The sequence below is a fragment of the Motacilla alba genome, chromosome 14 (assembly GCF_015832195.1).
Source record: "Motacilla alba alba isolate MOTALB_02 chromosome 14, Motacilla_alba_V1.0_pri, whole genome shotgun sequence".
Classification (NCBI taxonomy): Eukaryota; Metazoa; Chordata; class Aves; order Passeriformes; family Motacillidae; genus Motacilla; species Motacilla alba.
In genome coordinates this window covers 2,170,805-2,185,202 of record NC_052029.1, presented here as the reverse complement: position 1 = coordinate 2,185,202, position 14,398 = coordinate 2,170,805, and the positions used below count along the sequence as shown (strand labels likewise).

Below are 14,398 nucleotides of genomic sequence, written 5' to 3'. Positions count from 1 at the left end.
AGGGAACAATTCCTAATTCCCAATATCCCATCCAGCCCTGCCCTCTGGCAGTGGAAGCCATTCCCTGTCCCTCCATCCCTTGTCCCCAGTCCCTCTGCAGCTCTCCTGGAGCCCCTTTAGGCACTGGAAGGTCTCCCTGGAGACTTCTCCAGTTTTAACTCCACTCCTTCAGTCTACCTGGTGCTGCTCTTTGTGCAGACAAGCCCTTGATTAAGTAAAGGATATGTTTAGGATAAATAGATTTAAGCCAGATTTAAAACCAATTGAGATGCATTCCCAGAGCAGCTTTTCATCCAGTTTTATTAAGCCAAAGAAATCTATTTGGACATAATAAAATGCAGGGAAATCAGGCACATGATGCTCACTGGAGTGAGGCTTCTGGCACTGCAGTGCACAACAGCCAGTTTAGTGCAATTATGGAAATAAGTGCACATTACTGTGATTCTCATTATGGATAAACTGCTCATGCTTTGAGATTCACAAACCTGGCAATCCAAGTTTAATTTTCAGGTTTAATGAACATTATTTACCAACTCCTGAGTTCACACTGACACACACTTTTCAGACAGCAGGGTATTAGCTCCTGGCCTCTCCAAAGCTTGTGCCTCAAGAGGCCTCCTGCTCCTGAAGGGTCAGAAGTCATTATCACTTTGCTCCAGTGGCTCTGGCTTCCTGGCTCGGAGACTGGATTTGCCTGGGGAGATTTCCATGCTGTCATCTTCCAGATCATCCTCCTCCTCCTCATCTTCATCTTCATCCATGTCAATCTCACTATCCCCTGAGTCGTCCTGCAGGACAGGGAACAGGAGTCCACAACCAGCTCAGCTCTGCCCTGGCCAGGCCTCTCTGCCAGCCCAGTGGGAGGGATGGCAGCGCTGGCTTCCCCTGCACTCCCAATGGATTGCAAACCTCCTTCCCACCCCGCGGGGCTGATGAACAAAATCCCCTGACTTCTGCTGCCTCTGGGCTATTAAAAGCCTGTCAGGGTGTTTAACATTGAGGTGACAGCTACTGTGAGCCCACAGAACGGAGGGGGAGCGGAAGAGAATGAAGCCCAGGAGAGGAACCCACCTGAGCCTTGCGCCGGCCTGGCCGAGCCGGGGCTGGGGTCCCCTTGGAGAGCCAGAGTGGAGGAACACGAGAGGCAGAGCAGGAAAAAAAAGTACAAGAACATAAAAGAGAACAGAAAGTACCCAGGCTGGAGCAGGGGAGAAGGCAGCAAAGGCAGGCACAGCTCAACATGCTCTGCCACACCAGCAGGTGACAGAGGCTGGGCACACACTTGGCTCTTCCTAACTCCATGAGTTCCTGGAGGGGCTCAAAGCAGCCTCACTGGCTTCACTCCCTGAGCTGGGACACACCAGCAGAGGCCTGCAAAGATCCCTGAGCTCTGAGAAGCTGCAGTCAGAGGGCAGAGCCATGAGACAACTGCAGTGGCTGCAGCTGAGGGAAGTCACAGGCTGAAGGCCTTGGCTTTCCATCACTGCAAGTGCTGGGGCTCTGCCAGCAGGGAGAGAGCTGCCAGCAGGAAATCTACAGGGAACAGAAATCACAGAGGGTGACCATCCTCATCTGTCACTAATGTGGCCAAAGACAATCAGGCAGCACTGGGACTAAAGTGACATCATCTTCCCCCACGGCACAGCACTCTGCCCTTCCCAGAAATGGGTCTGGATGTCCAGGAGGCAACAACCCATTCTGGCAGAAGCAAAGAGCAGAGCATGGGCTGCAAGTTCCTCTCCAAGACCCAAAAGCTGTGGCTGCCCCATCCCTGAAGTGTTTAAGTCAGGCTGGATGGGGCTTGGAGCAACCTAGTCTAGTGGAATGGGTCTCTGGGTGGAACAAGATGGGTTTTAATCAAACTGTTCTGGGATTCCCAGAAATGTTTGAACTCCCCTCCTTGAGACAGGCAGCACTGAGGTGGGTCTGCTGGATTGAGACAGAAAGGTTCCACCCACACTGGGAATTAACAGCAGCACAGGCTCAAACACAAACCCACAGTCACCACAGCTGTAGTAGTTCCTAGCCCTCTCCAAAAAAGTGTTCCAGCATCACTGGAGAGAACAGCCCCACTGCTCCTGGCATGGCAGCAGCTTTTTGGGACGGTGGGGAGAGCTAACTGCAAATGCCAACCACATCCCAGCAGATGGCTTCAGCTTCCTGGTGCAGATGTGGCCACTCAGGCGTGCCCAGAGGCACAGAGAGGCTGCCGTGGATGCCAAAGGCTGGGCACAGACACAGAGCAAGTGCCTCCTGTGCAAAGCTGTGTGTGCCTTTTACACTCACGTGAGAACCACAACCAAGGGCAAGGCCAGGAGCCCCGGGGCAGCAGGAATCCCAAGGGCACAGCTCACAGTCCTGCTCTCATCCCTGCCCCATCCTCCAGGGCACTGATGCTGCCAGTACAGGCCGTGGACAGGGCTCCAAGAAGTGACTTTAGAGCAATGAGGGGATTTAGGTCCATGTATTTAACTCCAGCTGCACTGCACTGGTCCCTCTTCCCAGAAATCTGCCCCACAAGAGCATTCCTGCAGCCTGTGTGCCACTAGTTCTGCACTGCAGGATGGGGTGAGAGCACACGGAGCACACAGCCTCCAAGAACAAAGGAACAATAAGGAAACACATGTCTATGCTGAGGAAAGGAGTCAGCCATTGGAAAGGAGGGGAAGAGCAGGCCTGGGGTGTGAGGATTCAGCAGGTAAAAAGGTGTCTCTTCAGCTGAGGAGAAGGCTGGCATCTAAAGCCCTGTCAGAGAAGCTCTGCAGACACGAGATGGTTACTCACATCCTCCTCCGTGTCTCCACCTTGCATTGATCCCACGATCCGTGTGCCAACTCTTCCTGCAGGAGCAAAGAGAACCTCCATCAAACCTGGCTCATGGTTCCAGGAGCAAAGAGAACCCCCATCAAACCTGGCTCATGGTTCCAGGAGCAAAGAGAACCCCCATCAAACCTGGCTCATGGTTCCAGGAGCAAAGAGAACCCCCATCAAACCTGGCTCATGGTTCCAGGAGCAAAGAGAACCTCCATCAAACCTGGCTCATGGTTCCAGGAGCAAAGAGAACCCCCATCAAACCTGGCTCATGGTTCCAGGAGCAAAGAGAACCCCCATCAAACCTGGCTCATGGTTCCAGGAGCAAAGAGAACCTCCATCAAACCTGGCTCATGGTTCCAGGAGCAAAGAGAACCCCCATCAAACCTGGCTCATGGTTCCAGGAGCAAAGAGAACCTCCATCAAACCTGGCTCATGGTTCCAGGAGCAAAGAGAACCCCCATCAAACCTGGCTCATGGTTCCAGGAGCAAAGAGAACCCCCATCAAACCTGGCTCATGGTTCCAGGAGCAAAGAGAACCCCCATCAAACCTGGCTGGTGGTACAGGGAGGGAGGAGGAAAGGTAAAGCTCAGGGTGCATCCCTCAGTGAGAGGATGAGATCCCAATCCATGCAGTCACCCCCCTTGTTAAGCCTCATTGCTCAGGAGAGGGTAGGAGGGGGGAAGGCTGACAGTAATTAACATTGGACTCAATGATCTTGGAGTTTTTCTCCAACATTAAGGATTCTATAATTCTAGTTCCAGTCAGGTGCTATTTCAGAGCTACCTGATTCCAGCATGATGGTTCTGGCAGGACAAGAGGCAATGGACACATTAGGAAACATGAAATTTATCTGAACCAAGAAAGCTTTCATTATGTGGGGGCAGTCAAACACTGGAACAAGGCTGCTTAGAGAAGTTTAGGAGTCTCCATCCATGGAGATACTCAAAACCAAAGTGCATGTGGTTCTGGACAAGCAGCTCAAACCTCCTGTTAGAGCACAGAGGCTGCTCTAGATCATCTTGAGAGGTCCTTCCAACCCAAAAAATCCATGAACTGACACATTTCTTCCTCTGCTTTGGTACACAGAGAACAAAAGCCTGTTTTTCCATGTGGTGAACCCTTTTTCCTTTAGAGAGCTCAGACCCTTTCTGATATTCCAGGATGGACTGAATCTCACAGGAAACCCAGGCAAACCTCAAGAATTTCCCGATGGGAGTCAGATGTGTGAGGCTGGAGAGGGAGGTGGGGCTCTGCAGGGAGCTCACGGAGAGGGGAGCACACAGTGTGCCTGCTTGCCTGGCTTTGGCTACCCACAGGCCATGGGAAGATGTTGGCAGGTGTCCTTTGCTGGGGAGGGAGCCTGGAAGGGTTGGGAATGAGGAGAGCAGAGCTGTGGGCAGGGAAAAGCTCCTGGGGGCTGCCTGGGTGACTCAGCCCTGCTGCTGCAGCCACAGAGCCCACTCAACACTGGATCCTAATTCCAGCCCTGCTGTGTCCATCCCATCTCACCAATTGTTCATTTCCTGCCATCACCAGCTTCCTCCATGCCAAATATGGATTGTTCCAATCTAGAACAATCCAATCTGGGCTGTTTTTAGCATGAAAACAAGGCAGCTTTAAAATATACCCTGGCAAACCTCCTTTTTTCTACTTCCCAAAGCACAAAAGATGACAGGTCCCTTTTGTCCCACGCAGTTTGAGCTGAGTTAGTGGTAGGAAAAAGCTGCCTAACTCATCCACAGCTCCAAAATACCCCTGCTGTATCAGGGCAGATCACCAAAAGGATTTTATGTCTTCATATAAAAAAACAGTGGCCTCTATGCAGCAGCTGCTGGTAACACAGGAAATGGAGATGGAATTAAAAGATTTCTGGATAGATCTGTCTTCAGGCTTTGGAGACTTTTGCTCTAATTTATGCAACACTAAATGATATGAATTTGGGGGTGATTATACCTGACATCCTTAGATGACAACAGAACCCCATTTTTGCCCAGCCTACAAATGACTCTTGAGTTTAAATGCAATTTTACTCTGTAGAAGGCTCAACATAAAGTATAAAATTGGGAATTACTACCTCAAAAAGGAGAAAGCTGCAGGGAGCTCCTAAAAGAAGACAAAACTGAGAGATATTCTGAATAGAAAAGAGAATCAAGATATCAGATTAGGAGAGCTGATGGAATAGGACAGTTCAAAATGCCATGGGAAGAGCTCAGAAATGCTCCCAGGAGGTGCAAGATGCTGCTCCTCCCTCAGTGGGAGCAGTGCAGACATCCCATGGACACGTAACTGCTCACACCTGGAGGAACTCCAGCATCTGCTACTGCCTGGACCTGGATCCCTGCATTGTCTAAGCCAGGAGCACCTCTCTGAACCAGCAACTGTGGGATCAGCAGGGTCAGGTCCTGCAGCAAACCTTGGGACACTCCCAGGGCAGGCCCCAGCATGCAGAGGGGCTGGGACTTCACCTGATGGAGCATTATTTTCACCCCCAGACCATAAACCCCACGTTTCCCTGTGTGGGGAATGGCCCTGGTGTGTACTGGGGGCAGGCAGGAATCAGAGGAGTCCCCTGCATGGCACAGGGAGAGCTGGGATGTTGTCACTTGGCTTCCTGGGCTCAGTTCAGCTGGGCTCACCCAGCTGCCAAGAGGAGAGGGCCTGTGGTGCTTCCTTCCAGATAATGTGACTGCAGCTGGGACAGGCTGCACAGAGCAGTTATTGGGAAAGATGCTGGCAATGAACAGGCTGTGATTCACTGCACCTTTGGAGTCAAATCTCCTCCCTGTGCATGGCATGGATGTAGGCACCTCAGAGAGCAGAAGGCAATGTGCATCCCTAATTTGAAGCTGTGAGCTGCTGCCATTTTCCCTCTGTGTGATGCTCCCCATTTTACCAACCTGTGCAGCTGCCCAGGATGGAGCCACAGGGCTGGGATGATTTCCAGCTCCTCACCCAGCAGTGGGTACAGGTTAACCCTGTGCCTCACAGCATGGAGTGACACACAACCTGGACTGCCTGGGAGGGGGACAGGAGGGTTTGGAGCTGACACATTTTGCTCCCAGTCTGGAGATCTGCAGTCAGTCTCCAGTTCTTAATGTGGATTCACAGCATGGGGTCACAGAAGACACCTCTCTTCCCTCTGCATCACATTCCCTTCCACACAGAAAAATGGGATGAACCTTCTGCCTTATCCTTCTGAACTACTGTCCTTTGGGCAGCGTGTTCTCAATCACAGAATGGTGAAATTCCTGAGTGGGAAGGGACCCCCAGGGATCATCCAGTCCCACCCCTGGCCCTGCACAGACACCCCAACAATCCCACCCTGTGCCTGAGCATTGCCCAAGCTCTCCTGGAGCTCTGGCAGCCTCGGGGCTGTGCCCATTCCCTGGGGAGCCTGGGCAGTGCCAGCACCCTCTGGGGGAAGAACCTTTCCCAAAATCCAGCCTGACCCTGCCCTGGTCCAGCTCCAGCCATGCCCTGTCCCTGTCCCAGAGATCAGAGCTGCCCCTCGGGAGGAGCTGCAGCCCCCCCTGAGCTCTGCCCTCAGTCTCCTCCTCCAGCTGATCAATCCAAGTGCCCTCAGCTGCTCCTCAGACCCTTCCCCGTGCCCAGGTCCCTCCTCTGGACACTCTCCAACAGCTTTAGATCCTTCTGACATGGTGGCACCCACACCTGCCCCAGATCTGAGATGAGGCCACACCAGGGCAGAGCAGAGCAATCCTCTCCCTTAAAGCAAGACCCTGATCCCAGCAGCATCTTCCAGGCATTGCCAAAATCCAGGGACTCATGAAGCACAGCACAGCTCCTGCTTGGGGACCACACTTCAGTTTATTTCTTACACCTCCATGAAAAGGAAATCTGCTTGGAAGTGAGGGAGCTGTTGCCACCATTTCAGACCTACAGCCTCTCTTCCTTCTTCACTAGGTCTGATGTTGGGATGGCCCACACCTGGGAGAGGTTGAGAGAGAAGGAAAACATTCCAGAAATTCCATAGCAGAAATCTGAACATGGCCACAAGCTGGAGAGAGAAATTCCACAAGCAGAGTGACAATTCCCACTGAGAACAGGACTTTCCTGCTTTTCAGCCTGCCTGTGGTAAGGAAGGATTGGAACCAGGACTGTGGAGGCTCACCTGAGAAGATCTGCATGTCAAAACTCTCCTTTTCCCTACAGGACTGAAAAAAATGAGGGATAATTCAGGCTCTGCAGCCTTCCCCCAGCACGCAGGGTGCCACAGGCACTCGGAGCAAGTGCCCTCTGCCAGCACATCATTAACACCCTGATCCTCTGGGCCAGCTCTGCCCAGGAAAGGGGCTCCAGGAGAGCTGCTCTCACTCTGTGACTCTGGACTGATTGTCTGCCAAAAAAACCAGGGTTTTATAAAGCTGTCTTCTCGCAGTAAAGATCAAATGGGGCTGAAGTTGCTCCTGTTCCTGTAGTGAAATGCTCTCTGAGGTCTAGCCAGGACAAAACCAGCCCTTAACACCAATGTTATAAAAGGAAATGTGCTACAGCACAGGGAGGAATGGTTCACAGGAGCTGAAACACCCTGGCAGTGTGGAATAAAAGGTGATTTCCAGGCACAGCTCCACAGGGCTGGACTATTTCAGCTTCATTCAACAGCACTGCCTTGTCACCAGCACAGTGTGTCCCAGTCTGCCACCTCTGGGAGGGGAAAGGTCCTCATGATGCCACAATGCATTTCAGAACTCTGGTCCAAGTGACTTGAAAAGATGGATCTGCACATGGAATCGTAACATCACCTCAAAATCTGTCACTTCTGATCGTGTGGGTGACAAAAATCTATTTAGTTCAAGGGGAGACTAGACAGGTTCTTAGGAGAAAATAAATGTACTGAGGGTTAGCTTAAATCTGTGCAAGCCACAAGTGGTGGGGCTGAAACAGCTTGAGAGCCCCAGGGAACCTGAGGGAAGCTCCCATGTGCTTCCCCAGACATTTCCTTTCAGCCAGGGCTGGGGACAGACCAGGCTGGCTGGATGCTGTGGCTGACCCAGCACCCCCAGGGTGATTCTGCATTCCCAGGACAAGGCTGTGCATCCTTCACCCCAAAGTGCACCCCAGCTGCACACGAACTACCATCCTGCTGCAAACAACTCATCTAGGGCCTGTTTCAGGCAAGAGAGTTCTCCACACTGCAAATGGTTAAGATTTTCAATACTGAAAAAATTTCCTTTCCTTTGGCTCTCTGACAAAACAAGAATCTTACTGCAAGTGGCACCACAAATTCAGGGAAGTCCATTGCATTTGTCACAGCCTCAAATATCTACTGCCAGACAGAATAAAAATGGATGTGAAATTTTATTCACATTGACAATGCTAAAATTAAAATGTAGAGACCAGAGTGCTTCCAGCTCTGGCGTCCCCAGCACAGGAAGGATGTGGAGCTGTTGGAAAGAGTCCAGGGGAACCCACGGAGATGCCCCAAGGGCTGGAGCCCCTCTGCTCTGCAGCCAGGCTGGGAGAGCTGGGGGTGCTCACCTGGAGAGGAGAAGGCTCCAGAGACACCTCAGAGCCCCTGCCAGGGCCTAAAGGGGCTCCAGGAAAGCTGGAGAGGGACTGGGGAGAAGGGATGGAGGGACAGGACACAGGGAATGGCTTCCACTGCCAGAGGGCAGGGCTGGATGGGATATTGGGAATTAGGAATTGTTCCCTGGCAGGGTGGGCAGGCCCTGGCACAGGGTGCCCAGAGCAGCTGGGGCTGCCCCTGGATCCCTGGCAGTGTCCAAGACCAGGCTGGACAGGGCTTGGAGCAGCCTGGGACAGTGGAAGGTGTCCCTGGCTGTGGCAGGGCTGGGATGAGATGAACTTTAAGGCCCTTCCCACCCAAAGCAGTGTGTGATGCTGTGATAAATCAGTGTATTCTCCCATCTACAAAAGCAAATGATCAGTGACACCTGGGTTTACTACAGCACCCCCCTTAAGGAGGGGACTGTCCTGTCAGTGTGATATTGTGACAGTAAAGCAGCTGCAGTTTCCAGGCCCACAAGGCAGCACCTGCAGCTTGGCCCCTGCTCCCCCAGCCAGAAGCTCTCCCCTCCCTGCTCCCTCCTGGACCAGAGCCCTTCCTGCTTCCCTGCTGCTGGTTTTGCCATGTTTGCTGACCCAGCAGCACCGAGGTCAAAGCTCCAGGGCCCATTCCAGCTTCCCTCTTCAGCTGCTCCTGCCTGCTCCTCTCTGCACGTGGGGAAGGGGCTGATTTTTCTCTCTGCACCACTCAAGTCTCCCTCATCTCCCTCTTTGCTGCTCCAGGGGAAACCAAATTCTATAACTTCAAGTCTTTTAATTGGCTGAAAGAACAAAACCAGGAGCAATACTGTCAAACCTGCACTTAGTTTGAGTTTTGCTGCAAGTAGACAGAGCTGATGAAAGGGCTCTCGAGGGTGAGTGTGCTGATTTTTCTCAATTATACCAAGTGGCCTAAAAGAGGGATTATCTCTCCCTGAGAATCTTGCCTCCATAATGGCAAAACACACTGGAATATCTGCCCACCACAGAGAGAGGGAGGAAGCCTTATCTCCCAGCACTGATAACTTGGGAATTAGAGATGTAAAAGATGGAAATTAGAATGTAAAAAAGATATAAAAGTGCACCCCAGCAGCCACAGGGACTGAGCACAGTGGGCTCTTTCTCCTCAGCTTGAGAGCAAATGTGGCTCAGCAGCATCACCATGTAAGGAAACACAAAGCTTCAAAAGAAAGTGATTGAAATATCTTAAATTGAGTCAAGGAAAAAAGCAGTAATTAATAGAAATAATGTTCTTGTTATGGTGCCTTGATCATCAAGTGCATCTTAAATGCAAATTACCGAAGAACACAAGCAGATCTGTTGGGTGTTTAATAGCAAACAGGCAGAGAATATTCAGCCCTGGTTTTCTAGAGAAGCTGCTGCTGCTGACATTTCTCTCAGGTCTTAAAGTCTGATGAACTGAGTTTCCATTAAGGGTAATTAATGATAACAAAGGTCTTCCTAGAAAAAAAAATCTACTGGCAGAAAAATCTACAACTTTTAGAGTAAAACTCTAAAACTGCTATTAAGAGCAGCAGGGACTCAGGTTATGGTGTTCTCTGATGAAGCTTCACAGTCAGCTACAGGGTCCCTTCCAAAGCTCTATAACCTGTGTACAAACCTTTCCTTGAGAAATGCCAATGTAAAATATTCCTTAGAGAATATCAGTGTTTCTAGCACTTAACAAGACTTTTCAATTTTCAAGAAAAACAGAGGAAGGGAGGATAAAAATGTTTAAATTACACTGACTTGAGAATATCAGCTTCTTTTCCTGGTCTCAGTCAGAGAGGGGAAAGCAGAATTCCACTCACAAAACCCCACACGTTTGCAGTTTATCTAAGGAACAGCTTCCAGCAGGAGTGGTGGCACATGAAACCCCAAACAGGCACTTTCTCCAGAGCCCAGAGAGGTTTGTGCTGACAGCTCAGAATCCCTCACTGCTAACAAAAGAACTACCCTGGTTTCCTGGCTGTGTTTTGCTCGTCTCCAGACTAAGCAGAACGTTTCTTTTCCCACCTGGACGAACCACAGAGCCTCACCCAGCAACTCCTCTGAGCTGCCTGTGAGCAGCGGCAGCAGAGGCTGCAGTTGCACTCCCCAGGAAGCAGCAGAGAAGGACAGAAGGACAGAAGGCTCACATCCCTCCCTGGGAGCAGCAGCTCAGGTGTGCTCCACCTGTGCCAAGGCAGTGCAGGTGGCTTTACTGACTCACTGAAGGTCTCCCAGCTGAAACAGGGGCCAACAGCTACGGGGAACTAAATGTTTTGCAATGAGAAATGGGATTGCCTCCCTAAGGCTTTGCACAGAACTGCTTCAGGAATGTGGAAGGCAATACCAAGGCAGGATTTCCCCCACACAGTCATTGTTTTTCCCAGTGAATAATCCTGCATTTGCTCCCCTGGAAGCACTGTTTTTTCCACAGGGCTTTAATCCTCCTGCAGCTCCTGAGAGCTGAGCGATGCCAAGATCCTGAAGAGTGACATGGGCTTCTTACATTTGCAGCTACTCAGGTAATTCCAGCACATCCTTGGGGCTCAGGGCAGCTCAGGAGGGGTTAGGGTACCTGGCAGGAGAGTCTCCGTGCTGATGCGGTGCCTCGGGATCTGCAAATCCCCCTCGCTGTCAGAGCCTTCATCCTCCTGGATTTCTATGTCAGAGTCATCATTACCTGGTGAAAAACAAAGGCAGCTGGTTAATATCACCCAAAGCAAGCCCAGCCCAGAGCAGCAGCTGGGTACAGGAGATAGCAGCAGTTCTACCTTTGCTCAAGCCCAAGAGGAATTGAGAATTCCTGCAGAGAGCACAGGGAAATGGCCAATCTCCACATCCCAAGCAGAAATCCTTCAGCAGGGGAGAGCCAAAGCAGCACCCACTGAAACAAGAGCCCTGGGACAATCCCAGGCTGTACCATAAAGGCGCTGTTGAAACATCCCCTCTGGGCATGAAGAGAAGCTGCTACTTCAGCAAGTGATTTAAAGATAAAACTCTTTGAAAAGCATTTGGGAAGTGTGTGTTTATTATCTAGGTTATACCCTGACACCAGCAATGTCAAAACCCATCTCCTTGGACTATTTGCCTTTCATTTAATTCTAGATAAGCACAGTTCCATATCCCCAGATAAAGGAATGCAGCTCCAGCCAAACCCAAGATGCTGGATAGACAGGGAAGCTCCCAAAGACCAGGAACTTCTTCAGATGTTTTCATCGTCTGCCTTTGTTTCCTTCTCCCCATCCAAAGCAGAGTTCCCAGTCCAGTGCGAGGACAAACCCAACCGGACCCCGTGGGAGCACCCAGCACAGCAACATTTGCTGCTGATTATTTAGAGAAATAGGCAATTCTTTCCCAGGTACATTTAATTACACACATGTCCAAGCTGAAAATGGAAATAACTACTTTAATTAGGATTAGTAATGAGCTGACACATCTTTGCAGTATTTAATTATCAGACAATATACAAATATTAGACATTTTCCCATCCTCTTTTTCACTGCAATATTAAGTTAATGAGAAAATAATAATGGCAAGGGAAGTATCTGCCAGCCTGGTAAGATTACAGGGCTCCAGCAGAGTTAGCTACAATTTCTATTTGCACTTTCTTCTTTGGCAAATGAGGGAATCACTCACTGCTGTGTGACCTGGATGCTGCTTCTGTTTGCCTGGCATTTAGGAAACTGAGGTTTTGTTCAGCCTTGCACGGGCAAACTCCTTGGGAGGAGCCGTGTGGAGCTTACAGAAAGGATTCAAGTTTGTGCTCAATATATTAAAAAGTGAATTTATCATATCTGTGATGGCTCTTACTGCTACTAAAATGCCCTCATTCTTATTTTGTGGGGTTTTTTTCCTTCCCTCTCGGCTATTTATTTTATTTTTAGCAGCAATTTCTCCCTTTCAGGCTTTGTCACTCCTGTTAGGCAGCAGCACTGCCCAGAGCTGAGGATGCTGCAGGGAGCCCATTGATTTCTTGGCCAAACCTTTCCCATTCCAAGCCCATTTGTGATTCCTGCTCCTGTCTGGGAATCTCCTGAGCATGAGCTGCCAGCTGAGCAGGGACCTACAGCTTCCCACTGCCAGAGAGCAGGGTGGGATGGGATAGGGGGAAGAAATTCTTCCCTGTGCCTTTAAAAAGCCTGGATTGCCTTTCCAGCCAAATCAAAACACAAATTCACCACCTGAACTCCCAGCATGTCATGGAATGGCCTGGCTTGGAAAAGACCTCAAAGCCCATTTTGTTCCACCCCTGCCATGTCCAGGCAGGGACAGCTCCCACCGTCCCAGGCTGCTCCAAGCCCTCTCCAGCCTGGCCTTGGGCACTGCCAGGGATCCAGGGGCAGCCCCAGCTGCTCTGGGCACCCTGTGCCAGGGCCTGCCCACCCTGCCAGGGAAGAGTTTCCTCCAGTAACCACAGTACAGCACTTTTCCTGCTGAGCTGTGACTTTGAAACAAATCCTGTTATGGATCCATGGCAAGAGCTTGGGTTTTCCTTGACCAGCCTGGCTGCAATCCTGGAGCACAGAGCCCAGCTCAGAGCATCACTGCAGTGAACTTCTGCCAGAAGCTCAGAGAAGGGACAGCTGCAAATTCAGCAATATCCAAATTCCTGCCTCCAAACTTCCTGCTCCCTCTTGAAATGACATCAGGCACCTTTTTCACTCTCCAAAACAAAATATACTTCTCCAGTCCAGCCTAAGGGCTGCTATCACCAAGCCCAGCTCTGCCCATGTACAGTCTGAGCTACCAGCTGAGCTGAATTGTGCTGAGCCTAAATCCCAAGACACAGAACCAGAGGACAGTGCTAATAAAGTTTTCAAATACACAAGATAAAGAGAAGCTGAGCACAGGCTTTTTATCAGGATTAAAATAAACACCAGCCCAGGGTGACCTGTTCTAGGCAGTGTTGAACACCAATCCCTCACTCTGCACCCCGTGTGCCCAGCTCCCACCAAAATATTCTTGGTATTCATGAAAAGTGACAGTTCAGAAAGTTTCATTTAACAACATGCAAAAAGACTTATTGCCCTAGAAGAAGCCACAATCTCATTTGTGTACCACTGCACAGCCAACCACAATCAATTCTGAAGAGACAAGGAACATTCCTTATGAAAAAAACAGATTTTTCTCAGGATCAGCATAAAGCAATGAAGATAATCAACCACAGCACCACAAATTGCCATGTGATTGTACACAGAGTACAGAACCCACTGAATGGAGCTGGCTTAAGAGATTTATATGGGTTTACATGAGGATTATTGGAATTCTCACAACAGACTTAATTTATTATTACTATTCAGCAATCCATGTGCCCCAATTGAGGCCAAGCTGGCAGCTTCCAGAAGCTTCAGACTGAGGTTTTAAGCAGCTCTCGTATTTTTATTATGAAAAGGTAATCAGCAGAACAAGTCTGTAAATAGTGCTGGGCCCATCTCCCCACTGCTGTGATTGCCTCTGCTGCACCGAAAACACTCCAAATATCAGTCTGAGAGAAGATATATTGGGATTTCAAACCCCACTTGCCTTTCATTTCAACATTTCTATTTCATAAAGACGGGTTTCAGTCAACTAAATTAGTTTCCTTTAAAGCAGTCCAGCCACAAAAAAAAAATAGATCCTGGTTCCACTGATCTCCAAAGGTGGGATTTTTGTTCCTGCTCCCACTGCTCCCAGAAAAAAAGCCAGAGCTGATAGCTGGACAGATAATGCTACATTGAAATGATTTAATTTCTGGTAATTTGCAATGCTTGAAGGAAAAGCACCATGATTTACTAACTTAGCAGTGATTTCAGTGCAGATTTGGTAGTTTGCATCAATATTCAAGTAAAGGTATCCAGCTGTAAAATAAGAAGTTACTGTGGTGAGGATAATGAGCACAGTGGCCATTGTTTATTGATATGCTCTGGAATTAGCTGTAAGTGCTGTGCAGTGTGTCCAATTTCATCAGAAAATCACTGCCTTGCAAACACTGGCTCCACAGCAATTACTGCACCCAGCAGGATGCTGGTTTGGGTGAGAAAACATCATGACAACAATCAAATTGGCAACTGACAGCCACTTGATCCCAAA

At 49.8% G+C, this 14,398-nt stretch overlaps 1 protein-coding gene across 5 annotated transcripts in view; it reads right to left on the bottom strand.

Moving 5' to 3' along the window:
* Positions 1 to 283: 283 nt before the first annotated feature.
* The window catches only part of CLUAP1 (clusterin associated protein 1), a 58,676-nt gene continuing 44,561 nt past the window's right edge, over positions 284 to 14,398 (bottom strand). For 2 of the 5 annotated variants that reach the window (XM_038151455.1, XM_038151459.1), the window contains 4 exons: positions 10,905 to 11,009; positions 2,785 to 2,840; positions 1,072 to 1,113; positions 284 to 788 (listed from right to left, as the gene is read on the bottom strand). In XM_038151455.1, coding sequence (XP_038007383.1) covers positions 633 to 788; positions 1,072 to 1,113; positions 2,785 to 2,840; positions 10,905 to 11,009 — 359 coding nt within the window. In that variant the 3' untranslated portion in view covers positions 284 to 632. The remainder of the gene's footprint in view (positions 789 to 1,071; positions 1,114 to 2,784; positions 2,841 to 10,904; positions 11,010 to 14,398) is intronic. The other 3 variants (XM_038151458.1, XM_038151457.1, XM_038151460.1) reach the window with 3 other exon arrangements.